The following is a 27,466-nucleotide window of genomic DNA, read 5'->3' on the forward strand; positions in this document are numbered from 1 at the left end:
TTGAGCCTGGGACAATGTGACACTTGCTGTGTTCATGGTCACAAATGTTCTCCAGCTTCATCATTTTATTTCTGATAACAAATGAGTTGTTTCTGCTTTTATCTTCAGCACACTGGTGACACACAGAACAATTCATCACCACAGTCTCCGCATCTTACTGTAGCCAGCCTCTTGAAACGCCTTTATCTCCAAACCTTCATTTCTCACAAAACTTTCTGTGATTCGTCCTCCTTTTCAGTCAGTGGGTTTTCGTTTCAAAAGGTTGGCTCACTCCAGGTAAATATCGCCACATAATAGCTATTTATTGAACAGTAGCTAGCAGCAGACCCGTGGCAAGTGAGCGATGTCGAGTAGCTGATGTACCGTCTGGTAAACAGTGCCGCGAAACTAGAAGCACTAGAGACGGTCTGTGGTAGGGTGGCAAACATGAGTAATTCCCTTGAGCCATCATGCCAGATTTGATTACATTACTATTTTGGTACAAACATTTACCCGCCAGTGTGGCAGATAACATTCTGAGATTTACTCGCCAAATGAAAAATCTACCCACATTTGGCGCTTGGCGGGTGTTACTTTCAGAACCTGCCGCCATCTATCTACGGTTTCTGGTTGGGGTAGGTTAATAGTCACAGTAGGTACAACATCTCCAATGCACTTCCTTATAAATCACTCACCGAATCAGCATATAAATCAATATTATTTTCTGAGGCTACATGGTACATGTCCCAGTCCACACGATCAAAACAATCTTGAAGCGTGGGTTACGCTTGGTCAGACCAGTGTTGAATAGTCCTCATCAGGAGATACATCCTGTTTGAGTTTCTGCATATAGGAAGGCAGGAGCAAAATGGAGACGTGGTCAGATTTGCCGAACGGAGGGCAGGGGAGGGCCTTGAATGCATCGCGGAAGATAGAGTAGCAGTGATCCAGTGTATTGCCCTCACGAGTGCTACAATCAATATGCTGATAGAATTTAGGGAGCCTTGTTCTCAAATTATTATTTGTTAATTAAAATACCCAGCTACAATAAATGCAGCCTTAGGATATATCGTTTCCAGTTTGCAAAGAATCCAGTGAAGTTCCTTGAGGGTCGTCGTGGTATCGGCTTGAGGGGGGATATACACGGCGGTGACAATAACAGACGAGAATTATCTTGGGAGATAATACGGTTGGCATTTGATTGTGAGGAATTCTAGGTCAGGTGAACAAAAGGACTTGAGTTCTTGTATGTTGTTACGATTACACCATGAGTCGTTAATCATGAAACAAACAACCTGCCCTTCATCTTCCCAGAGATATGTTTATTTCTGTCAGCGTGACGCATAAAGAATCCCGGTGGCTGTACGGACTCCGACAACATATCCTGAGAGAGCCATGTTTCCGTGAAACCGAGTATGTTACAGTCCTTGATGTCTCTCTGGAAAGCTACCCTTGCCCTAATTTTGTCTACCTTGTTATCTAGAGACTGGACTTTAGTGAGTAATATACTCGTAAGCTGTGGGTGGTGTGCACGCCTCCGAATTCTGACCAGAAGGCCGCTCCGTCTACCACTTCTGCGGCGACGTTGTTTTGGGTCGGGCCCCTGGAATCAGATCGAATGCCCTGGGTGGTGGTGCGAACAAAGGATCCGCATCGGGAAAGTTGTATTCCTGGTCGAATTGTTGGTAAGTTGACGTCACTCTGATTTCCAAAAGTTCTTCCCGGCTGGACTAGAAGCGAGGCGACCCTTTCTGTTGGCACCATCTTGCTCACGCAAGAAAACTATAACATTAAAGTGATATCTTGTTTATAAGATATTGGATTGAATTTATTGATTAATTGAATACATGAATATACACCTATTGTTGAAACATTATACATAATGAGATTTAATAATAGTATCATGAGTATATGAAAGACGATACAATTATCAACATCACCCCCCCCCCCCCCCCACACACAATATGACATTTTCTATGATAACATTTATCCATTTAGATCCCAATGTGTGATATTACATAGACACAGGGGAGACCTGATCCTAGATCAGAGCTGCATATTATGCTGCACAGAGGTTACCATGGTGATCAGACTAAGTCAACTGTTTAAGAATGGGAGATGGATATGTTTTCTATAGAGCCTTTCATTTAGGGATCTATAACCACTGTCGGGTATAGGATGGAGATGAAATATGGCACGTTTTTGATTTCTGGTGTTTTTTTATTTGCCCTAAAAGAGAAAAACTCTTTCCACATAGACAGACATAGGGTTTCTCTCCAGTGTGTGTTCGCTGGTGTGAATTCAGGGTCCCTAACTCAGCAAAGCTCTTTCCACACTGATCACAGCTATAAGGCTTCTCTCCAGTGTGTGTTCGCTGGTGTGAATTCAGGGTGGAAGCTCGAGCAAAGCTCTTTCCACACTGATCACAGCTATAAGGCCTCTCTCCTGTGTGTGTTCGCTGGTGTATAGTTAGTTTATCTGATAGAGCAAAGCTCTTCCCACACTGATCACAGCTATATGGCTTCTCTCCAGTGTGTATGCGCTGATGTTTATTCAAGGTGGAAACCACAGCAAAGCTCTTTCCACACAGATTACAGCTATAAGGCTTCTCTCCAGTGTGTATGCGCTGGTGTATAATCAGGGTGTTAGCTACAGCAAAGCTCTTCCCACACTGATGACAGCTATAAGGCTTCTCTCCAGTGTGTACACTCTGGTGTATGGTTAGGGATCCTGCACTCGCAAAGTTTTTCCCACAATCAAGGCAGGGGTAAGGCTTCTCCCCTGTATGAATTCTCAGATGATATTTGAATGTGTAATATGTAGCAAACCTCTTCCCACATTGATCACAGCTGTAAGGCTTTTCTTCTGTGTGTGTTACCTGATGTCTAGTTAGGTTGGAAGCTTGAGCAAACCTCTTCCCACATTGATCACAGCTGTAAGGCTTCTCTTCTGTGTGTGTTACCTGGTGTCTAGTTAGGTTGGAAGCGTGAGCAAACCTCTTCCCACATTGATCACAGCTATAAGCCTTCTCTCCAGTGTGTGTTACCTGGTGTGCTGTCAGGTTGCCTGAGTGATTGAAGCTCTTCCCACACTGATCACAGCTGTAAGGCTTCTCTCCAGTATGTGTTAGCTGGTGTGCTGTCAGGTTGCCTGCCTGATTAAAGCTCTTTCCACACTGAACACAGCTATAAGGCTTCTCTCCAGTGTGTGTTACCCGGTGTGTAGTCAGCTGTCCAGACCGAGCAAAGCTCTTCCCACACTGATCACAGCTATAAGGCTTCTCTCCAGTGTGTGTTACCTGGTGTGTTGTCAGGTTGCCTGACTGATTGAAGCTCTTTCCACACTGATAACAGTGATAAGGCTTCTCTCCGGTGTGAATACGCAGGTGAATTATGAAGGACCTCCGTGTAGTGAAACTCTTCCCACAGTCAGAGCAGCTGTGGTGAGATTTCTTCCCTGTATGTCTGTGCTGGTGTTTGAGGTGTTCTGATTGGGAGACACTCTTCTCTGCCTCGTCAGCAACATGTTGTAGTTGAAGCTCCCCAGATGATAAGTCCCTCCCACTGAGAGGAGGAGAGTCCCCTGTGAAACAGACATTGAAACAGACATTGAATAACTCGGTTTTGGAAATATGGGTCCATAAACAAACATCAACAATATATCATTATACACTCAGTGGACAGTTTATTAGGTACACTCCTCAGTTCATGAAAATAGGTCACTCCTACAGACAGTGAGTTGTGGCTATGGCTTGCTATATAAAGCAGACAGACAGGCAGAGACATTAAGTTCCTGTTTGATTGAACATCAGAACGGGCAAAACAAGTGACCTAGGCGACTAAGCGAGGTATGATCGCCGGTGCCAGGCGCGCCGGATTCAGAATCTCAGAAACAGCCACTCTCCTGGACTTTTCACACACGACAGTGTCCAGCCTTTACCAAGAATGGTGCATCAAAAAAGCTGACAGGCGGGCCACAAACAGACAAATAACTGCACAGTGTATCTGAACATTGTTGCTGACCAAACCCAATAGAGTATCTTTGGGATGAGATGGAACGGGCTGTTGGCAGCATGAATGAGCAGCCGTCTGCAGCAACTGCGTGTTGCCATGGCGTCAGCATGAACCAACATCCCTGTGGTACGTTTCCGACACCTTGTAGAATCCACACTCCGGAGAATTCAGGCTGTTTTGGAGGCAAAGGCTGGCCCGATCCGGTACTAGTTTGGTGTACCTAATAAACTGGCCAATTAGTATATATTGTTTATCAATGAATTAACAGAAGTTGCAGAATCATATTGTGGTCTCATCCACACACCCCATTGTTCTTACTTGATGAAATCAAATCTCCCTCCTCGTGTCCTTCTCTCACAGTTCCACTCTGCCCTGGTGTTTTCCTGCAGTCGACCAGCCGCACAAACACCCTCTTCAGACCCAGCAGTAAGGAGCTACCAGGAGAGTTGTGACCAGGGGACTCTGGCAGGGTGGAGGAGGACGGACTAGCTCTGTCCTGGTGACCACAGGAAGTATTGTACATAGAATATCATTAGACCAAAAAATGTGATGACTTTAGTCTAAATCTCTGATTGATTGCTGCATCCTTATAATACCCCATTTCTCCTGAAGTGTGCAATCGTTCACTACTTTCCACAAATGTACATATTTTTTTCAAATCACTTTGGCACATTTTTCAAATGGAAGTGGTTTATATATATTTTTTGACTCTTAGTACAAAATGCCAAAACTGATGACACTTGGAATGCCCCATTTTATGTTCAGAACCTTGATTGAGCATTTATTGGAGTTGAACACATCTTTCACCCGAGTTAAGAGATTAGGAGATGCTAGAACGAGGAGCAGAACCAGAATGTGGAGTTCCTCCCTCTTGATAAGGGCCAAATGTCACCTCCCTTTCCGAAATGTGAAAGATGGTAACACCTGCTAAATCATGGTTTGTTCAAATAACCAGTGATAAAAAAAACTAAACACCAGAACTATTGCTGCTAGTTATCCCACTTGGAGCATGTTGAGAAAAATGTCAGTCTCATAGTTTCAGTATCCTTACACAGTACATACATAGAAGAAACCATCAGATATGGGGGTATTGTGGCATGTAGTAGAAACCTACAGTAAAAAGGTATGGGTGTAGCCTGGTGCAATTTCTGGCCCATGTAACATTGCTCAAGATCCAATTGTCTATGTCTTACTACTGTAACTAAAAATCAACAACATTCAGATAATGAGTGGAATAAACTAATTTAACACCCAAGTATTTTAGCAGTGATTTGTACACCACACCATCATTTCAAATGGTAGCACAGTGACCCACTTTGCCCTACTGTATAGAAGTACACTGGCTGAAGAAGAGTGGTGTAGTATTTACAGTCAAATCCATGAATTACTTGGTTTTAGCTTCCAACCTAAATTAAATTGATGTCAATTTATACAGTTGTTTTCAAACTGTACGTAAACTCGACACTATACAATTTTGGTTTCGTGGTTCAGTTTTTAGCAGTTTTCATTATGCACAAATCGTTTTTGGATTCCCTCCAGATATCATTCATGGTTTGGCCGGATATTGACTCATATATCCTGTGATAGGCTTATGTGGACATCTTATTTTCTCAATATGATGACAAATACTGACAGGCGGCCTACATTGTATATTTTCTCAGCACATCCAACTCAGGGTCGGGCTGCCGTCTTATCGGCTCTTAACCAACCATGCTATTTTATTTCCTTTTTTCGCGTTGTTCGTAACTTGTTTTGTACATAATGTTGCTGCTACCTTCTCTTATGACCGAAAAGAGCTTCTGGGCATCAGTATTGGGATTACTCAACTCAAAGAAGAACTTCTCGTTCGATTCAATAAGTCGGACGCGAGGGATATACTACAGACACCCGACCAGGCCCAGATCCCTGTGATTTGCTGGAAAAGGAAACGTACGTTTTGCGGAAAGAGATCAGGATGCCTTGTGAGGATCAGGCGACGAGTGGCTAATCTGCCCTTGTCTTCCGTTCTGCTAGCTAACATTCAATCACTGGAAAATAAATGGAACGAACTGAAAGCACGTATATCCTACCAACGGGACATTAAAAACTGTAATATCTTATGTTTCCGAGTCGTGGCTGAACGACAACATTAAGGACATACAGCTTGCGGGTTACACACCAAAATCGTCAGGACAGAAAGCAGCCTCTGGTAAGACAAGGGGGGCCTATGCATTGTTTTGGTAGAGGTCAACCGATTAATCGGCATGGCCGATTAGTTAGGGCCGATTTTCATAGGAATCGCTAATCTGCATTTTTGGACGCCGATTATGGCCAATTACATTGCATTCCATGAGGAGACCGTGGCAGCCTGACCACCTGTTTACACGAGTACAACAAGGAGCCAAGGTAAGTTGCTAGCTAGCATTAAACTTATCTTATAAAAAACAATCTTCACAATCACTAGTTAACTACACATAGTTCACGATATTACTAGTTTATCTAACTTGTCCTGTGTTTCATATAATCAATGCGGTGCCTGTTAATTTATCATCAAATCACAGCCTACTTCACTAAACGGCAGATGATTTAACAAAAGCGCATTCGCAAAAAAGGAACAATCGTTGCACGAATGTACCTAAACATAAACATATTTTGCCTTAAAATCAATACACCGAAGAATATATTTTTTAAAGCTGCATATTTAGTTAAATTCATGTTTAGCAGGCAATATTAACTAGGGAAATTGTGTCACTTCTCTTGCATTCATATGCAACAGTTTGGGCTGCCTGGCTCATTGCGAAGTACTTTGCCAGAATTTTACATAATTATGACATAGCATTGAAGGTTGTGCAATGTATCAGTAACATTTAGACTTATGGTGCCACTTGTTCTATAAAATACGTAACGGTTCCGTATTTCACTGAAAGAATTAACGTTTTGTTTTCAAAATGATCGTTTCCGGATTTGACCATATTAATGACCAAAGGCTCGTATTTCTGTGTTTATTATATTATAATTAAGTCTATGATTTGATAGAGCAGTCTGATTGAGCGGTGGTAGGCAGCAGCAGGCTCGTAAGCGTCATTCAAACTTTACTGCGTTTGCCAGCAGCTCTTAGCAATGCTTGCTTCACAACGCTGTTTATGACTTCAAGCCTATCAACTCCTGAGATTAGTATTGCCAGCCTAAAGTGCCTATTAGAACATTCAACAGTTATAGGTATATGAAATACAAATGGTATAGAGAGAAATAGTCAACGCTTCTTTTAAGTCCTATAATAACTACAACTTAAAACTTCTTAACTGGGAAAATTGAAGAACTGGGAATATTGAACCACCAGCTTTCGTATGTTCTCATGTTCTGAGCAAGGAACTTAAAATGTTATTTTTTACATGGTACATATTGCACTTTTACTTTCTTCAACACGGTTTTTGCATCATTTAAACCAAATTGAACATGTTTCATTTATTTGAGACTAAATAGATTTTATTTATGTATTATATCAAGTTAAAGTTCATTGTTCATTCAGTATTGTTGTAATTGTCATTATTACAAATATATATATATAAAAAATATATATAAAAAATATGTAATTTATATATAAATGGACTATTAATCGTCGGTATCGGCTTTTTTTGGACCTCCAATAACCGGTAGCGGCGTTGAAAAAATCATAATCGGTCGACCTCTAATAGGTGGTGCACGATATCTAAGGAAGTCGAAGGGTTTTGCTCACCTGAGGTAGAGCATCTCATGATAAGCTGAAGACCACCACTATCAATCTGTATTTTTTTGTAGCCATCTACATACTACCAGTTAGAGGCTGGCACTAAAACCGCACTCAATGAGCTGTATTCCACCATAAGCAAACAGGAAAACACTCAGAGGCAGCGCTCCTAGTGGCCGGGGACTTTAATGCAGGGAAACTTAAATCCGTTTGACCAAATATCTATCAGCATGTTAAATGTGCAACCAGAGGAAAAAGAACTCTGGACCACCTATACTACACACAGAGACGCTTTCAAAGCTCTCCCTCGCCCTCCATTTGGCAAATCTGACCATAATTCTATTCTCCTGATTCCTGCTTACAAGCAAAAAATTAAAGCAGGAAGCACCAGTGACTCGTTCTATAAAAAAAGTGGTCAGATGAAGCAGATGCTAAACTACAGGACTGTTTTGCTAGCACAGACTGGAGTATGTTCCGGGGTTCTTCCGATGGCATTGGAGTACACCACATCAGTCACTAGCCTCATCAATAAAGTGCATCGATGACGTCGTCCCCACAGTGACTGTACGTACATACACCAACCAGAAGCCATGGATTACAGGCAACATTTGTACTGAGCTAAAGGGTAGAGCTGCCACATTCAAGGAGGGAGAGTACACCGGAAACTTATAAGAAAATACGCTATGCCCTCCGACGAACCATCAAACAGGCAACGCGCCAATACAGCACTAAGATCGAATCGTACTACACCGGCTCTGACAGGGCTTGCAAACTATAACAGACTACAAAGGGAAGCACAGCCCAGAGCTGCCCAGTGACACGAGCCTACCAGACGAGCCATGTCGCTCGAGGCAAGAAAACACTGAAACATGCATGAGAGCATCAGCTGTTTCAGACGACTGTGTGATTACGCTCTCCGCCACCAATGTGAGAAAGACCTTTAAACAGGTCAACATTCACAAGGCCGATGGGCCAGATGGATTATCAGGACGTGTAGTTCGAGCATGCGCTGACCAACTGGCAAGTGTCTTCACTGACATTTTCAACGTCTCCGAGTCTGTAATACGAACATGTTTCAAGCAGACCACCATAATCCCTGTATACAAAGGTAACTTGCCTAAATGGCTACCGACTACCGCTACCATCTGTAGCCATGAAATGCTTTGAAAGTATGGTCATGGCTCACTTCTACACCATTATCCTAGAAACCCTAGACCCACTCCAATTTGCATACAACACCAACAGATCCAAAGATGATGCAATCTCTATTGCACTCCACAATGCCCTTCCCCATCTGGACAAAAGGAACACCTATGTGAGACTGCTATTCATTGACAACAGCTCAGCGTTCAACACCATAGTGCCCTTAAAGCTCATCAATAAGCTAAGGACCCTGGGACTAAACACCTTCCTCTGCAACTGGATCCTGGACTTCCTGACAGGCCACCCCCAGGTAGCAAGGGTAGATAACACATCCGCCACGCTTATCCTCAACAGTTTAGCCCCTCAGGGGTGCATGCTCAGTCCCCTCCTGTACTCCCTGTTCACTCATGACTGCACGGTAAGGCACGACTCCAACACCATCATTAAGTTTGCTGATGACAACATTGGTCACCGACAACGATGATCCAACCTATAGGGAGGTCAGAGACCTGACCGTGTGGTGCAAGGACAACAACCTCTCCCTCAACGTGATCAAGACAAAGGTGATGATTGTGAACTACAGGAAAAAGAGGACAGACCACGCCCCAATTCTCATCGACGGGGCTGCAGTGGAGCAGGTTGAGAGCTTCAAGTTCCTTGGTGTCTACGTCAACAAACTAACATGGACCAAGAACACCAAGACAGTCGTGAAAAGGGCACAACAAAACCTATTCCCTCTCAGAAGACTGAAAAGATTTGGCATGGGTCCTCAGATCCTCAAAAGGTTCTACAGCTGCATAATCGAGAGCATCCTGGCTGGTTGCGTCACTGCTTGGTATGGTAACTGCTCGGCCTCCAACCACAAGGCACTACATAGGGTAGTGCGAACAGCCCAGTACATCACTGGGGCCAAGCTCCCTGCCATCCAGGACCTCTATAGCAGGCGGCGTCAGAGGAAGGCCCTAACAATTGTCAAAGACTGCAGCCACCCTAATCATAAACCGTTTTCTCTGCTACCCCCTGGGTAAGCTGTACCGGAGCGCCAAGTCTAGGTCCAAGAGGCTTCTAAACAGACTCCTGAACAGCTAATCAAATGGCTACCCAGACTATTTGCATTGCCCCACCACGCTGCTGCAACTCTGTTAGTGTCTATACATAGAGTTATTAAAGTGGCAATCTACATGTACATCATTACCTCAACACATTGACTGTACCAGTACCACTATTGTTATTTACTGCTGCTCTTTAATTATTTGTTATTTTTATCTTACTTTTTTAGGGATTTTCTTAAAACTGCATTGTTGGTCAAGGGCTTGTAAGTTAGGGTGACCAGACGTCCCCGTTTTTGGTGGCCTGTCCCCGGTTGAAGCTGTCCCCGGAAATGTCCCTGTTTTTAACAGTGCGTTAAAAACAGACTGCAAAGTGAAATAATATTTTACGTGGCAAGAAAGACCGGGCAGCAGAGCCTACCGGTTGATGTCTCAAACGCGTTGTGCTTGTTTTGTCCAGCAGAGGGGGCTGCTCCATATAGGAGCTTCACTCACTCTTTTTCTTCTACTAACTATTTACTGGGAGCTAGTTTTAGAGAGAACTGCTGTGGAAAACTCAGCCAGAAGCTAGCAAGTGTCAAGTGAATCCACAACATCACCACAAACAAACAAGCCAGGTAAGTTACAATCGTCTGAGATACTAGCTAGCTACTTTATTATATGGTTTGATGATCTGCTCTAAGATTTAAAATAGGTTATGCTAGCTAACATTAGCTATGTCGTTTAAGTTATCTAGCTAGGTTAGCTAGCTACTGTAATGGTAGCTAGGTTAAAAAACGTTCACATGTAAACATGCAGCGGACGGGCTATTTTGAAAATATGATTATATTAAATGAATGCACAGAATATTTATTTGTAGATTACAATTTTAATGGTTTGGCATTCTAATAATTTTCATGGATAACATTAGCATAATGTTTTCTGTTAGAGAGTGGAGAGGAGGAAGACTAGATAGGAAGAGTGAAAGAGAGAGAAGAGGAAAGGTAAAGATATGATTAGAGTCTGCCAATTTTTTTTATTCCAAACAATGTTTCTGAAATAAAATACAAAAATGAGGCAAGCAATGGGAATTTTATCTAATAGTGTACTATTTATTATTAAAGATTGGAGAGGAAGGAAAAATGAAGAGTAAAAAGAGTGAAGTGATGAGATTGTAGAAGATTGAGGTGGAAATTTGAAGAGAAGGAAAGGAAGAAAGCGCAGTAAGATGAGTGAAGAAAAGAGGAGAAAGATTGGAGAGGAAGGAAAAGAGTAATAAGAGCAGACAGAGGAGGTACAATGGCTCTCCCCAAGAAACGGAATGAATGATATATGGACAGCAGCAAGAAATAGGTTCACTGTTCCTACCATCAAGGCCGTGCTTATTGTGAAGACAAATTTCAACCTCCCCTGCCAGGAGTTCATGGAGAAGCAGGCCAAAGACAGAGAAATCCTTTAAGAAGATACATTCTTCTGAGAAATATACAGATTAGGTTGGTATAAGTTATATTATGTAGTTACCAATCACGCCATTGTCCTATTTCTTTATTGTGTTAAGTATTTCACATATACTATTGCCTGTTTTTTTCTTCAATTTAGCTCATGTTCATTTATGCTCTTATTCTACCCAGACTAGCAGGACCACTGAATGGCTGTTCAGATCAGACAGTTCTGTCTCGTCTGTAGTGTTTCTGTAGTATAGTTGTTTCTCTATCACAGTGTGCCTGTTAGACAAAATACATGAACCCGGAAGTGTCCCCCTTTTTTTATTTCATAGATAATAACATTGGATATTTTAATGATATATTGACCGCCGAACTGGAAATGTCCCCGGTTTTCATTTCAGAAATCTGGTCTCCTTATTGTAAGTAACGTTAAGCATTTCACTGTAAAGTCTACAACCGTTGTATTCCCGCACGTGACATAACATTTTATTTGATAGGCCCGACTGTGGACCACATTAGGATCTTGATATGCTAAATAAGGACAATCTGATAGTTATTTGCGTTGAGAACATGCTCAGTAATTTGACTAGTATTAACTCCATATCATTATTCGACACGAGCTATCATTGTTGTTTTACTTCCGCATAAAGACGCGGGAAAACACAAGCTAACAGCACCGTAACTGGTAGCCTAGCAACAATAATCACCTATTTTCAACTGTCCTTTTTTTTATTTGGGCACCAAAAATGTGTGTAAACGGTGTGTGTGGTCAAACTGGAGAAAAAGTGAGAAGGTGTTCAGAAAATACCTCAAAGAGGTTAACCGGTGGCTTCAAAGCCTCACAATGGCCAATACGTAGCATCAGCAATCCAGGGGTTATATACATAATTGGTGAAGGCGATGCCTAATTATTTCTCTCCATGGTTCGGATTTTACCAGCTGGTTGCGCATTGCCTTGTATCATTAATCTGTGCGCGATAGGCTAGTAGGCTACTTGGCTGAAATTACCACCGTGGTTTCTTTTGTCCAGCTGTTCAAATCGAACTCATGGTTATTGAAAGTTCAAAGATGAAGACCTAGACATGTTATACACCACAGAAGGCATACTGTTAATACAAGTCAAACAAACTTACCAGATCCATAGTGGAAGCTACTGTATTCGTTCTTCAACGTTTCAAATAACAAACAAGACAGTAAATGTGTACACTGCAGTTAATTTCCTTGTCGTAGCGTTCAAACAAATAAAAGCTAGATCACACCTAATTAATTATCAAAACTCGATTTAAAATTGGGACAAATAAACGTCTCATGTAGACTAATTTTACATCCGAAAAGATCCAGCAAAAGCCTGTGGCTCTTTATTTGGTTTAAAAACGCAAGAGGACGGTAACAAAGCACTTCCTTGTTGATGTTTTTCGGCTTCTTCTGTGGTGTTTAAATTGTACCGCCACCTACTGTACACAGTCAAACACTTTTCTACAAGTGGGTGATGCGGTTTAGGGATTAATTTATTGCTAGAAAATAACTGTTAGTATTGTCTCAAATATATAGTATGTTAAATTAATGTCAAAAATGTAGGTTGTTTTTGCTATAATCAATATATCATTAATCTATTTGAATTTTAAATTATTTGATCAGATTATCAGATTTTTGGTGTCATCCTCAATGATTGCAACTGCATTATGTCCACGTGTGGTTGCATTATTTTAACATTTGCAAATAAAATCTAATTAAAATCACAACAATTCTAAGGTATTTATAGAAACAACAAAAACAACTTGCTGTCTATGGCTGGCTTCGGTTTGCTGTAAAGTGGCAGGCCGAATTTGAGATTAGTGAAATCCCTTGCTATTGTCTTTCAAATTAGACCATGGCTAGGTGGCTCGAGTTGGGCTTCCTCTCTGACAACGTTCTCTTCCAGAGTCCAGATATTGTTATTGGCTGAGGCCCAGTAAGAGTAGCCTCGTAAATAACAGACTGATTACCACTACGCTATCCGTGCAGTGAACCAGTAAAGCCAGTGACGATTTCAGCATGTAAATCTTGGTGGGGCAAACCCCAAACATTTTTGGGGATGCATGTCAGCAAAGCAACAACAGAACACTAAACAATACATTAATTGCACTGTAGCAGTGACAAACGTTGCCCACAAAGTATTAGGGCCTACGTAAAGCTGTCCCAACAGCAGAGCTATCTTTTCAGCACCATGGAGTGAATCCTTACCCTTACTATTAACGGCGCCTTGTCTGGCAGCCTAACAGTTCATTCAGCCTCATTTACTGCCTTTAAAAAAAACATAGCTGATATGGCTGACTTGCTTAAACAAATGTGGTTTCCACTGACAATTGAGATGTACAAACTATGACATAAGGGAACGATGAGCAGATGAGGCATTCCGTAATTTCAATTAAGACAATGAACAACGTAGTAGTAATCAATATAAAGTAACAGTCAATATAACTATTTGTTCAGCACTTTTGAAATGTACAGTGACAGAATTCAGAATATGGGCTGGTCTTACAGTAGGCTATTCTCCCTGTACACCAAGTCAGACTGTAGGATAAATAAAGGGGGTATGTAAGCAGACGATGAAAGCTCTTACAATATTCAATTTATCGAAAACAGGCTATAGGCTAAACATACACCACCAAGTCAGAACAGTAGGCTAAGTTATGAGGGGGAAAGGTACCAACTTATTAAGGTGAGGCACATGGGCCATTAACAGCTTACTACACAACATACACTTAGTATTACCTATTTAACTACAGTATACATATCTCCCTGGCATATTACATCATTTATGCAGCAGCATACAAGACATTTTTGGACTCACCATGTGGCCCTGTGCTCACTTGAACAGGAAGGTGGTGCGACGGTCCTTCTTGTGGGCAAATTTTGTAACCAAAGTCTGGCATTCTTTGGATTTATGGTGCTTTCAAGACAACTGAAAACTCTGGGGAAAAAACAAAGGTCAAATCATGACGTCAGTGATTTTCAGGTCAGAGCTCTAGAGGCCCAAGTTCACTAAATGGAATTCCAAGTTTGACCGTTCAAACCGTATTTTCCCAGTCGAGCTCTCCCCAAAGATTTTTCTGTGACCTAACCTGTGTTCGAATACACATACTAACTAGAGGTCGACCGATTATGATTTTTCAACCTCGATACCGATACCGATTATTGGAGGACCAAAAAAGCTGATGCCGATTAAAATCGGCCAATATGTATTATTTGTATTAATGACAATTACAACAATACTGAATGAACACTTATTTTAACTTAATATAATACATCAATAAAATCAATTTAGCCTCAAATAAATAATGAAACATGTTCAATTTGGTTTAAATAATTCAAAAACAAAGTTTTGGAGAAGAAAGTAAAAGTGAAATCTGTGCCATGTAAGAAAGCTTACGTTTAAGTTCCTTGCTCAGAACATATGAAAGCTGGTGGTTCCTTTTAACATGAGTCTTCAATATTCCCAGGTAAGAAGTTTTAGGTTGTAGTTATTATATGAATTACAGGACTATTTCCCTCTATACCATTTGTATTTCATTAACCTTTGACTATTGGATGTTCTTATAGGCACTTTAGTATTGCCAGTGTTACAGTATAGCTCCCGTCCCTCTCATTACTCCTCCCTGGGCTCGAACCAGAAACACAACGACAACAGCCACACTCGATGCAGCGTTACCCATGCAGAGCAAGGGAAACAACCACTCCAAGTCTCAGAGCGAGTGACGTTTGAAGCGCTAAATAGCGCGCGCTAAATAGCTAGCCATTTCACTTCAGTTACACCAGCCTCATGTCGGGAGTTGACAGGCTTGAAGTCAAACAGCGCAAAGCTTGACGCACAACGAAGAGCTGCTAGCAACTTACCTTGGCTTACTGCATTCGCGTAACAGGCAGTTAGTCTCCTTGTGGAGTGCAATGAGAGGCAGGTCGTTATTGCGTTGGACTAGGTAACTGTAAGGTTGCAAGATTGGATCCCCCGAGCTGACAAGGTGCCAATCTGTCGTTCTGCCCCTGAACGAGGCAGTTGACCCACCATTCCTAGGCCGTCATTGAAAATAAGAATGTGTTCTTAACCGACTTGCCTAGTTAAATAAAGGTGTAAAAAATATATATATATTTAAATGGCAAAATCGGTGTCCAAAAGTACAGATTTCCGATTGTTATGAAAACTTGAAAATAGGCCCTAATTAAATCGGTCGACCTCTAATACTAACCACACTAACCATACTATTTGTGAGGTAAATTGAGTATGTAGTGTGCTTATTAGTCATAGTTAGTATGCCAAAAAGTCCCGGGTTGTCGTACTACATTCGCCAAAATATGAGGTATACAAGCAATGGACACCATTTCTGTACTTTTTGGGCGCATAATGAAATTCAGAAAATGGGCTTGGCTTCACAACGTTTTCAGGTTGGAAGAAAATATGCAGTCGAAGGCCGACAAGAGGGGATACAAATTCATTGCTAATTATGACAAATGTTAAGAAAATGTGCAACACAGCGTAACTAGAGAACATTACCAACCACAATGTGCTGTATTCTCCGCTGGCTGCCCCACAACCACAGAAAGCACTGAGCACTGAGGGCCTAGCTCAGTGACACCACAGAAAGCACTGAGCACTGAGGGCCTAGCTCAGTGACACCACAGAAAGCACTGAGCACTGAGGGCCTAGCTCAGTGACACCACAGAAAGCACTGAGCACTGAGGGCCTAGCTCAGTGACACCACAGAAAGCACTGAGCACTGAGGGCCTAGCTCAGTGACACCACAGAAAGCACTGAGCACTGAGCTAGGCTTGAAACACCTGCATTTTGGAGCTGCCTTAAGAAAGAAAGAAACGTTTGTATGCAGCTTTATTAACTCAATTATTTATACATTTTTTAAAATAGTTTGCAAACTGATATGAAACATGTATTAATGCCAAAACAACATGCAAAACAGCCAACATTTTAAAAATATATATAAATCTATTTTCTGGCCCACATGCCCTGAATGACGGGTCGCCATACAGTATTTAAGGCGATGATTCCTCCACAGAAGTCAGGCATTCGGAAATTGTCTTCTTCGGTGTCATGGCATTTGCATGGTTGTGCATGCTGCCACCTTCTCTGCAGTAGTGGGTGTTTCAATAATGTTACATGTTACACACAAAAAAAGAAAGACAATTTCACCACCAACCAAACCGACACCTATATACCACTATCTCATAATAAATATATATATAGTTGAAGTCGGAAGCTTATATACACTTAGGTTGGAGTCAATAAAACTCATTTTTTAACCACTCCACAAATTTCTTGTGAACAAACTATAGTTTTGGCAACTCGGTTAGGACGTCTACTTTGTGCATGACAAGTCATTTTTCCAACAATTGTTTACAGACAGATTATTTCACTTATAATTCACTGCATCACAATTTCAGTGGGTCAGAAGTTTACATACACTAAGTTGACTGTGCCTTTAATCAGCTTGGAAAATGCCAGAAAATAATGTCATGGCTTTAAAAGCTTCTGATAGGCTAATTGACATTTGAGTCAATTGGAGGTGTACCTGTGGATGTATTTCAAGGCCTACCTTCAAACTCAGTGCCTCTTTGCTTAACATCACAGGAAAATTAAAAGAAATCAGCCAAGACCTCAGAAAAAAATATTGTAGGCCTCAAATTTTGGTACCATGTTCACATTACAAACATTAGTATGCAAGTATAAACACCATGGGACCACACAGCCATCATACTGCTCAGGAAGGAGACGCGTTCTGTCTCCTAGAGATTAACGTACTTTGATGCGAAAAGTGCAAATCAATCCCAGAACAACAGCAAAGGACCTTGTGAAGATGCTGGAGGAAACAGGCACAAAAGTATCTATATCCACAGTAAAATGAGTCCTATATCAACATAACCTGAAAGGCCGCTCAGCAAGGAAGAAGCCACTGCTCCAAAACTGCCATAAAAAAGCCAGACTATCGTTTGCAACTGCACATGTGGACAAAGATTGTACTTTTTGGAGAAATGTCCTCTGGTCTGATGAAACAAAAATAGAACTCTTTGGCCATAATGACCATCGTTATGCTTGGGGGTGGCAGCATCATGTTGTGGGGGTGATTTGCTGCACAAGGTACTGGTGCACTTCACAAAATAGATGGCATCGTGAGGATGAGAAAATTATGTGGATATATTGAAGCAACATCAAGACATCAGTCAGGAAGTTAAAGCTTGGTCGCAAATGGGTCTTCCAAATGGACAATGACCCCAAGCATACTTCCAAAGTTGTGGAAAAATGGCTTAAGGACAACAAAGTCAAAGTATTTTAGAGGCCATCACAAAGCCCTGACCTCAATCCCATAGAACATTTGTGGGCAGAACTGAAAAAGCATGTGCGAGCAAGGATGCCTACAAACCTGACTCAGTTACACCAGCTCTGTCAGGAGGAATGGGCCAAAATTCACCCAACTTATTGTGGGAAGCTTGTAGAAGGCTACCCGAAACATTTGACCCAAGTTAAACAATTTAAAGGCAATGCTACCAAATACTAATTTAGAGTATGTAAACTTATGTCCCACTGGGAATATTTTTCTGACATTTCACATTCTTAAAATAAAGTGGTGATCCTTATTGACCTAAGACAGGGAATTTTTACTATGATTAAATGTCAGGAATTGTGAAAAACTGAGTTTAAATGCATTTGGCTAAGGTGTATGTAAACTTCTGACTTCAACTGTAACACTCAGAAAAAAATGAAAACGGCCCTTATTCAGGACCCTGTCTTTCAAAGATAATTTAAAAAACCCAAATAACTTCACACATCTTCATTGTAACGGGTTTAAACACTGTTTCCATGCTTTTTCAATGAACCATAAACAATTAATCAACATGCACCTGTGGAGCGGTCGTTAAGACACTTACAGCTTACAGACGGTAGGCAATTATGGTCACAGTTATGAAAACATAGGACACTAATGAGAGGCCTTTCTACTGACTCTGAAAAACACCAAAAGAAAGATGTCCAGGGTCCCTTGCTCACCTGCATGAACGTGCCTTAGGTATGCTGCAAGGAGGCATGAGGACTGCAGATGTGGCCAGGGCAATAAATTGCAATGTCCGTACTGTGAGACACCGAAGACTACAGGGAGACAGGACGGACAGCTGATCGTCCTCGCAGCGGCAGACCACGTGTAACACCTGTACAGGATCGGTACATTTGAACATCACACCTGCGGGACAGGTACAGGGTGGCAACAACAACTGCCCGAGTTACACCAGGAACACACAATCCCTCCATCAGTGCTCAGACTGTCAACAATAGGCTGAGAGAGGCTGGACTAAGGGCTTATAGGCCTGTTGTAAGGCAGGTCCTCACCAGACATGACCGGCAACAACTTCACCTACGGGCACAAACCCACCGTCGCTGGACCAGACAGGACTGGCAAAAAGTGCTGTTCACTGACGAATCGCGGTTTTGTCTCACCAGAGGTGATGGTCGGATTTGCGTTTATCGTAGAAGTTATGAGCGTTACACCGAGGCCTGTACTCTGGAGCGAGATTGATTTGGAGGTGGAGGGTCTGTCATGGTCTGGGGCATTGTGTTACAGCATCATCAGACTGAGCTTGATGTCATTGCAGGCAATCTCAACGCTGTGCATTACAGAGAAGACCTCCTCCTCCCTCATGTGGTACCCTTCCTGCAAGCTCATCCTGACACGACCCTCCAGCATGACAATGCCACCAGCCATATTGCTCTTTCTGTGTGTGATTTCCTGCAAGACTGGAATGTCAGTGTTCTGCCATGGCCAGCGAAGAGCCCGGATCTCAATCCCATTGAGCACGTCTGGGAGCTGTTGGATCGGAGGGTGAGGCCTAGGGCCATTCCCCACAGAAATGTCCTGGAACTTGCAGGTGCCTTGGTGGAAGAGTGGGGTAACATCTCACAGCAAGAACTGGCAAATCTGGTGCAGTCCATGAGGAGGAGATACACTGCAGTACTTAGTGCACCTGGTATACCAGATACTGACTATACATTTTGATTTTGACCCCCCCTCTGTTCAGGGACACATTATTCTATTTCTGTTAGTCACATGTCTGTGGAACTTGTTCAGTTTATGTCTCTGTTTATCTTATGTTCATACAAATCTTTACACATGTTAAGTCTGCTGAAAATAAACGCAGTTGACAGTGTGAGGACGTTTCTTTTTTTGCTGAGTTCATATATATTTCCTTCTCAAAACATCTATTAACTCTCCTGCAGTAAAATATTGTACAACCAGGTACTTCTCAGCAGCTGCCACCTACACATTAAAAACCCACTAATCACTTTTCTGTGATTTACGTTCAATTTCTGGGGTACAAGATATTACATTGCACATCTAAAAGTTATTACATTAACCGGTGTTACAATATGCATAGTTCTTGCCTTGACCGATTATCCAATGTATCATTGATTCGTTTTATGAGCACACACACAGGTTGACTATGACATCTTCTATGATAACATTTATCCATTTAAATCCCATTGTGTGATATTACAGACACAGGGGAGACCTGATGCTGGATCAGAGCAGCATATTATGCTCCAGGTTACCATGGTGATCAAACTAAGTCAACTGTTTAACAATGGGAGATGGATATGACTGTTCACGAGAAGTTTTTTGTTGATAGTTTATTTAGGGATCTGGAACCGGTGCCGTATAGGATGGAGATGAAATACGGCACGTTTTTGTTTTCTGGTGACTTGTCATTGTCCCTAACTGAGCAAAGCTCTTTCCACAAAGACAAACATAAGGTTTCTCTCCAGTGTGTGTTCGCTGGTGTCTACTCAGGGAGGAAGCTACGGCAAAGCTCTTCCCACACTGTTCACAGCTATAAGGTTTCTTTCCAGTGTGTATGCGCCGGTGTGAAGTCAGAACGGAAGCTAGAGCAAAGCTCTTTCCACACTGATCACAGCTATAAGGCCTCTCTCCAGTGTGTATTCGCTTGTGTACAGTTAGGTTTCCTGCACTAACAAAGCTTTTCCCACAACGAAGGCAGGGGTAAGGCCTCTCGCCAGTATGAATTATCAAATGCGATTTTAAGGCACTAGATACAGCAAAACCCTTCCCACACTGAGAGCAGCAGTACGGTTTCTCTCCTGTATGGACTCTCAGATGAGATTTTAAGGCGGTAGATACAGCAAAACTCCTCCCACACTGAGAGCAGCAGTAGGGTTTCTCTCCTGTATGGATTCTCAGATGAGTTTTTAAGGTGCCAGATAGAGCAAAACTCTTCCCACACTGTGAGCATCTGTAAGGTTTCTCTCCTGTATGGATTCTTTGGTGTTCTTTAAGACGCCCTGCAGAGATGTGCCTCTTCCCACACTGAGAGCAGAAGTACGGTCTCTCGCCGGTGTGAATCCGCTGGTGAATAATGAAGCAACTCCGGCTAGTGAAATTCTTCCCACAGTCAGAGCAGCAATGTTGAGGTTTCTTCCCTATACATCTCTGCTGGTGTTTCTTGAAGTGTTCTGATCTGGAGAGACACTTCTCTGCCTCGTCAGCAACATGTGGTTGAAGGTGAGCAGATAAGCCCCTCCCACCGAGATAACCACGTTTAGGTGTGTCCCCTGTGAAACGAAGACATTGAATAACTAGGTTTATGAAATATGTGTCCATAAACAAATAATTATCATCAATAAATACAGTACACTCAGTGACCAGTTTATTAGGTACACCGACAGACAGTGGGTCACGTGGCTGTGGCTTGCTACCAAAAGCAGGCAGACAGGTAGAGACATTCAGTTAATGTTTTCATTAAACGTTAGAATAGGCAAAACGAGTGACAAACAAAAGACAATGTCAGCGGCAGTCCTGTGGGTGAAAACGGCTCGTTGATAAGAGAGGTTGAAGGAGAATGGCAAGAATCATGCCAGCTAACAGGCGGGCCACAAAAAAATAACAGCGCAGTACAACAGTGGTGTACAGAACGGAATCACGGAACGCATAACTAGTCGATCCTCGTCACGGGTTAGCTATTACAGCAGAGAACCACACCGGGTTCCACTCCTATTAGCTAAAAATAAGAAACGGCTCCAGAGGGATCAACACTGGACAATTGAGGATTGGAAAACATGACCTGGTCCGACAAATCCCGGTTTTTGTTGCGTCATGCTGATGGCAGTCGGGATTTGGTGTGCAAAGCATGAGCCCATGGACCCATCCAGCCTGGCGGCGGTGTACTGGTGTGGGGAATGTCTTCCTGGCACATGTTAGGTACCTTGATACCAACTGAGCAACGATTTAACGCCACAGCCAATCTGAACATAGTTGCTGACCAAACCCAATAGAGTAACTTTGGGATGAGATGGAACGGGCTGTTGGCAGCATGAATGTGACACTATCCAATCTGCAGCAACTGCGTAATGCCATCGCGTCAGCATGGATCAACATCCCTCTGGAAAAATTCCGGCGCTTTGTAGAATCAATGCCCCGAAGAATTAAGGCTGTTCTGGAGAAAAAGGCAGCTCCGATCCGGTACAAGATGGGTGTACCTAATAAACTGGCAAGGAGTGTATAATGTTTATCAATGAATTAACAGAAGTTTCAGAAGCAGAATGTAGTCTAATCCACATAGAACGTTGTTCTTACTTGATGAAATCAAATCTCCATTTTCCTCGTGTCCACCACTCGAAGATCCACTCTGCCCTGGTGTTTTCCTGCAGTCGATCAGCAATGAAGACACCCTCTTCAGACCCTGCAGTAAGGCGCTACCGGGAGAGTTGCAACCCGGGGACTCTGGCAGGGTGGAGGTATGTGGGCTAGCTCTGTCCTGGTGACCAGAGGAAGTATTGTACATAGAATATAATTAGACCAAATACATATTTATTTTTATTACCCCCCCATTTCATGACTTCCAATTGGTAATAAACAGTCTTGTCCCATCGCTGCAATTCCAGTACGGCCTCGGGAGAGGCGAAGGTCGAGAGCCATGTGTCCTCCCGAAATACAACCCTGCCAAGCCGCGCTGCTTCTTGACACACTGCTCGCTTCACCCGTAAGCCAGCCGCACCAGGGATTGAACCCGGTTCTGTAGCGATGCCTCTAGCACTGCGATGCAGTGCCTTAGACGGCTGCCCCACTCAGGAGGCGAGACCAAATATTTCTGATTGATTGGGTCTACTATTTCGACTAAATAAAACCTTTTGTTGCTGCACTTACAACATCTCCACTGTCACTACCCACAACAGCCTCCACTCCTTCTGTGCCCCAGTATGTAGTCCCCAGTGTCCCTCTCCCTCCATCACCTGCAGCAGACACAGCCCTGAGCATGCCTCTCTCACACATGACACCTGCACCACAGCATCTTATAGAGGAGATGATCAGTCTGGTGCGTCAGCATAGGGAGGAGATCCGGGAGCAGCAGTGTGCAATGAACAATTTTGAGGAGGACAACCAGACTCTCAGGATGGAAGCCTGCAGACTTAGAGAGGAGCTGTCCAGTACAGGCAACACTGGCCACATGCAGGACCTGTAGAAGGAGCTACATGAGCCAAGGCAGGTATTTCTCAGCCACCACTATCCACTCTACAAAGAGTTCCACAAACACCTTGGACCAGGACAACAGCTGAATCAGAACATACAAACCAATCCAACCAAACAATGCACCAACCCAGCTGACCTCCCTCCATCCCCATCTCATGGCTTGTAATTACTCCCATCAATCAAATGGCAAGCTTATATTAGAGGATCAACTTCTCCCAAATAAAATTCTGTCAAAGTTATGGTGCCCCACAACGGACAGAGCTACTGTGGCCCAGCTTGGCTCCCTAAGCCATATCATCATTCATATGTGGACCAATGACCTGCATGCCCAACAGGAGAGGGTGACCACATCACTAAGGGGAGTGACAGAGATGGCCTCCACTATTTCCCCCCCTTGCAAAGACAGTAACATCTACCCTGTTCCAGAGGAGAGATTTCCACCCTGCCACCATTGTTGCCAAGCAACAGAGATGCTGACCAGGTTAGAACTCTGAGATTTGGCTGAAACGAAGTTGGCATTTGCAGAAATAATACAAAAAAGGTAGTCAATGGTTCTTAGTGGACATAAATGTGCACTTGAAAGTGATACATTATACATTTGATAAACTGTTGCACCTACAAATGTTGTAAAACATTTTAAGTCCAATGGTCACTTTATGGAAGCAATAGTGCTGTTTTATTTGCAAGACTTGTAGCGAAGTAGGCGCAGAAAATACGGAACACTCACGACAGGAATATAATGGAATCTAAAACAATAAAATAAACATTTGGCGAGGGGGACAGTGTAGTGAGATGAGCATCTCACAGTTACTTCTCAAAAAGAGTAATCATTTGAAAAGGGGCTATTAACTAGCTGGCCTGGGGCACCGTTGCCCATGAATAGAGGTTTACAAGGCTAGTGTGCAAGCACCTTAGCCAGGTCACAGAGGACAGGAAAAAAACTAAAATCATGTACTTATTGACAGAGGAAGATGGCATTTGCATTTCTCTACCAGTTGGGTGAGTCAACATGTTTTTTTTCTACTTGCATGCACATGAATAGATGCATCATATTAAGCTTAGGTTGATCGGACTAAATCATGTTTTGGCAGGGACGCATCTTTGGTTTCAGAAGTGGGTGGACATAATGATTACACAGTATGAACAGCCGGAGGGGTCCACGTGGTCCTAAAGCACACAGTCTCCTCATTTAGTATCACAGTACAATGATAAAACTCAGGGGGGACCAAATTTCAGAATGTGGTGGGGACATGTTCACTCCATCCCCAGTGAAAATTGCACCCCTGGTTTTTGGTATATTTTAGTAGACTAAGCATAGGTGATTAGAGGATGTTGAAGTTAAAATGGTGCTTGAATATTGGAGGCAGCGCCTGTTTCCTTTTTGACCTGCGGTAACTCAAAATCAATAGTTGTTTAGTATTCTGAAAACGTTGGAAAATGTCATTTGCTTGACCATTCTGTAGGTCGTGTAACTGTTTATTACATGTGTAACAGTATAGCTTTAGTCCGTCCCCTCGCGCATACCCAGGCTCGAACCAGGGACCCTCTGCACACAAACAGTCACCCACGACTGTTGTCTGTGTGCCCATCGCTCCACAAAAGCCGCGGCCCTTGCAGAGCAAGGGGAACCACTACTTCAAGGTTTCAAAGCGAGTGACGTCACCGATTGAAATGCTATTAGCGCGCACCCCGCTAACTAGCTAGCCGTTTCACATCCAACATGTTTTGTGAACTCAACTGGACTGATGTTACTCTCCGGTTTTATGATTGAACAAAAGGTGTATTTGAATTTATTCAGCCACCTTCTTGTCTCGGTTGTGTCAAGGCATATGACCTAACAGGTTATGGATCAAACATAGGTTGTAATATGGCTCTTTTTCTGCCTTGGCTTCCCGGTGACTTTACCCCGGTGCTGCAAGATGTAGCTTTAGCCTCAGTATTTCTCCATGGTTCTGACTTTACCTGCTCGTTGCGCATCGCATTGCCTTGTGCTGAAGGACAAAATATCCCACGTGTTTATTACCACCATTGTTTATTTTGTCCAACTGATCAAATGGAACGAAGAGATATGGAAGATCAACTATTGTTAAAACTAGGCCTCGACATGTTATACACCACAGTAGGAATACTGTTAATAAAAGTAAACCAAACTTACCCGATTCATCGTGGAAGCTATTCTTTCTTCAGCGTTTCTTCAAATATAAAAACGTGACAGTAAATATGTAGCTAGTTTACACTACAGTTACTTTGTTTGCCACAGCTAGACCAAAGCAATCAAACGTCCTTTTAAATATCAAAACTCGATTAATCTAAAGTAATCTTACTTCAGAAAGATCCTGGATAAGATTTTACTGGTTCTATTAGAGTCAAGAAAACGTTCAACACCCTATTCACCAACAATCCTTATGTCTGTGTATCGTCTAACTCAACCCGAGAGTCTGTTAGAACAACGTCCTCTTCAAGAGTCCAGATAGACAATTAAAACTAAGGCCCAGTAAGTGTAGCCTATAAAATAGCAGACTGATTACAGCAGCGCTATCCGTGCAGGGAACCAGTAAAACCTGATGTATGTTTAATCCAAAATCTGCAGGGGCCATGAAGCATTTACAACAATGCAACCTCCACAGTAGTCAGTGGATGTATACTAATTCCGCTTCACCGAGCAGAGCCGAGCTGAGCTGTGAAGGAAGTGGTCTTCTTCTTCGTTAGTGTTATGGCGGTCTGCAAACTATTATTGGTGCATGCTGCCACTTAGTGTATTGGCTGTGCATCAGACTACTATTCTGTAGTAATAACTCACTACACTTTGTGAAAAACAAACTAACCCTACACCCATTAAAACATAATCATTATTCCACTACTTTGGCCCTCTGATTCAACACCAGGCCAGCAGACTGGGAGGACGGGATATTATCCTTCAAAACACCTTGTAACTCTGCAGTAAAATATTATACACCCAAGTACTTCTCAACAGCTGCCACCACAACATCTATCCACTCTGTTTTACATTCTATTACTGTGGTACAGTTGACAACCATGGCCATGAACTTGGCCAAAACTTACTGAAGCATGTTATTCCTATCACTCTCTATTGACCTCCGCCTAATCACAGGGATCCTCTCAGGATCCCTCACCCTGGACCCATCTTCCTCTAGTACTCTCTTCACTGCCTCAGCATACAACACCTTCTGCACTACTGTGATCCTGGTAACCTCAACCTGTCTTTCTCTCACTGGACACATCTGATCTCCAGCACCATGTGTACCCCTACAGTTTATACACACAACTTTTTACATCAATACTACACATTCCTTTCTCTCAGGTCCTCCTGCACACTTCTCACATGTAGGAATCTCCCTGATACACACTGCTGGAAGGAAGTAGTCAAGGAAGGGAATTCGTGTTTATACAGGAAGTACCTCACCAACGTAAACAAATCATGTCAATGTCGAGCTATATGAGCTCTTCAGCTTGTAGTCTTAAAACTCAGAAATTAGTTACCTTTGGCTCGTTCAGCCAGTTTTGGAGTTTTGGAATAAACACTGAAAATAAGGTCAGCACAGGCTAAGGAGATCTTATACGTTTTGTTCTATGAGATAATAGCAGTCAGTTAATATGACCTTTATGAATAATGTAGTATTTGTGATTTATATGCTGTTTTAGTTCAATCAATTCTTAAATTCACAAGTGCTGATAAAAATTCTGGAACAAATCTAATAAGATCTCCTAAACCTGTGTTTACAACAGTCCTTATTTTCAGCATTTATCCAAACACCATACAAAAACACTTACATTTTCCCCACAGGCTTCTTCAAAATTAATGCCTATAAAAAAATGCCATTACTAGTCCTCTCTTTAGAGCCCCACATGGCGAGTCATAAAACCCATAAAACCTGGTGGCCAAACAGGGAAATGGTTCCAATTGTTTTCCACCATTCATTTATCCCATAGGGGATTTCCCATAGGCTTACCCTGGCGAGACATTTTGATTACCCTGAAAATCTTTCTCGGACAAGGTGACTTTTATAAATATAGTCTGCTCTTTTTAATCTCAAATGTCACTAATGCTAATTAGCATGAAAGTAGACATGATGCAATGAAACAAATCCCTTAAAAGCTCCTGCACATCATCTCTAGCCGACAACATCACTAACATGTATTGTGACATTTTAAAACGTGCCCATGACAGGTCCCAGAATTGTCAATTTAAAGAAATGTAGGCAATTTATTCATTACTACGTTTAGCTTACATTAGATAGTTAATCCAGAGATTCTTACCTTTAATGCTAGATCATTGATTGCAAGATATTAGCTCTTGTCACGTAGTCTTTTAATGAATGCATAATGGTAAACCTAGACACTTGCATCATATAGTATCTTGAGTGGTGACTCAAGGCTCGCTACCTTGGTTAGATTCATTGATACAATTATGGGTCTTTAGCATTCACATCATATTGGAGTCAGAGTCAAAATGTTCTTTACACTTCACCTTCTTCATGCAACGGTCCATACTTCATCCATTACCCTTTTTCATTTGCTTCAATGATCTTCACCTTTTCCTAATGTGTATTTTGGCCCTGTTTTGTCCAACTGACAACACATTGCATTAATCAAAGTATGTTTGTCTATTTCC

The 27,466-nt window shown here is 42.4% G+C and overlaps 1 protein-coding gene across 1 annotated transcript; it reads right to left on the bottom strand.

Annotated features, from left to right (window-relative positions):
* Positions 1 to 1,782: 1,782 nt before the first annotated feature.
* LOC109879908 (zinc finger protein 850-like) lies at positions 1,783 to 25,490 on the bottom strand. The gene is made up of 5 exons (XM_031822135.1): positions 24,989 to 25,490; positions 21,940 to 22,120; positions 19,996 to 20,918; positions 4,311 to 4,488; positions 1,783 to 3,561 (listed from the first exon to the last, which is right to left on the bottom strand). The coding sequence occupies exons 1-5, from the start codon at positions 24,995 to 24,997 to the stop codon at positions 2,135 to 2,137; spliced, it is 2,718 nt and encodes a 905-aa protein (XP_031677995.1). The 5' UTR covers positions 24,998 to 25,490; the 3' UTR covers positions 1,783 to 2,134.
* Between the last annotated feature and the right edge of the window lie 1,976 nt (positions 25,491 to 27,466).

This window comes from Oncorhynchus kisutch, unplaced genomic scaffold (assembly GCF_002021735.2).
Source record: "Oncorhynchus kisutch isolate 150728-3 unplaced genomic scaffold, Okis_V2 scaffold4072, whole genome shotgun sequence".
Taxonomy (NCBI): Eukaryota; Metazoa; Chordata; class Actinopteri; order Salmoniformes; family Salmonidae; genus Oncorhynchus; species Oncorhynchus kisutch.

Bases quoted from the DNA above. Each gene is read 5' to 3' on its own strand.
- LOC109879908 (XM_031822135.1), bottom strand. The intron at 4,489-19,995 runs CCAGATCCCTAA...TGTGGTCACCAG, and splicing joins CATCCTATACGGCACCGGTT to GACAGAGCTAGTCCGTCCTC. The intron at 3,562-4,310 runs GTAAGAACAATG...TCTGTTTCACAG, and splicing joins GGGAGATTTGATTTCATCAA to GGGACTCTCCTCCTCTCAGT.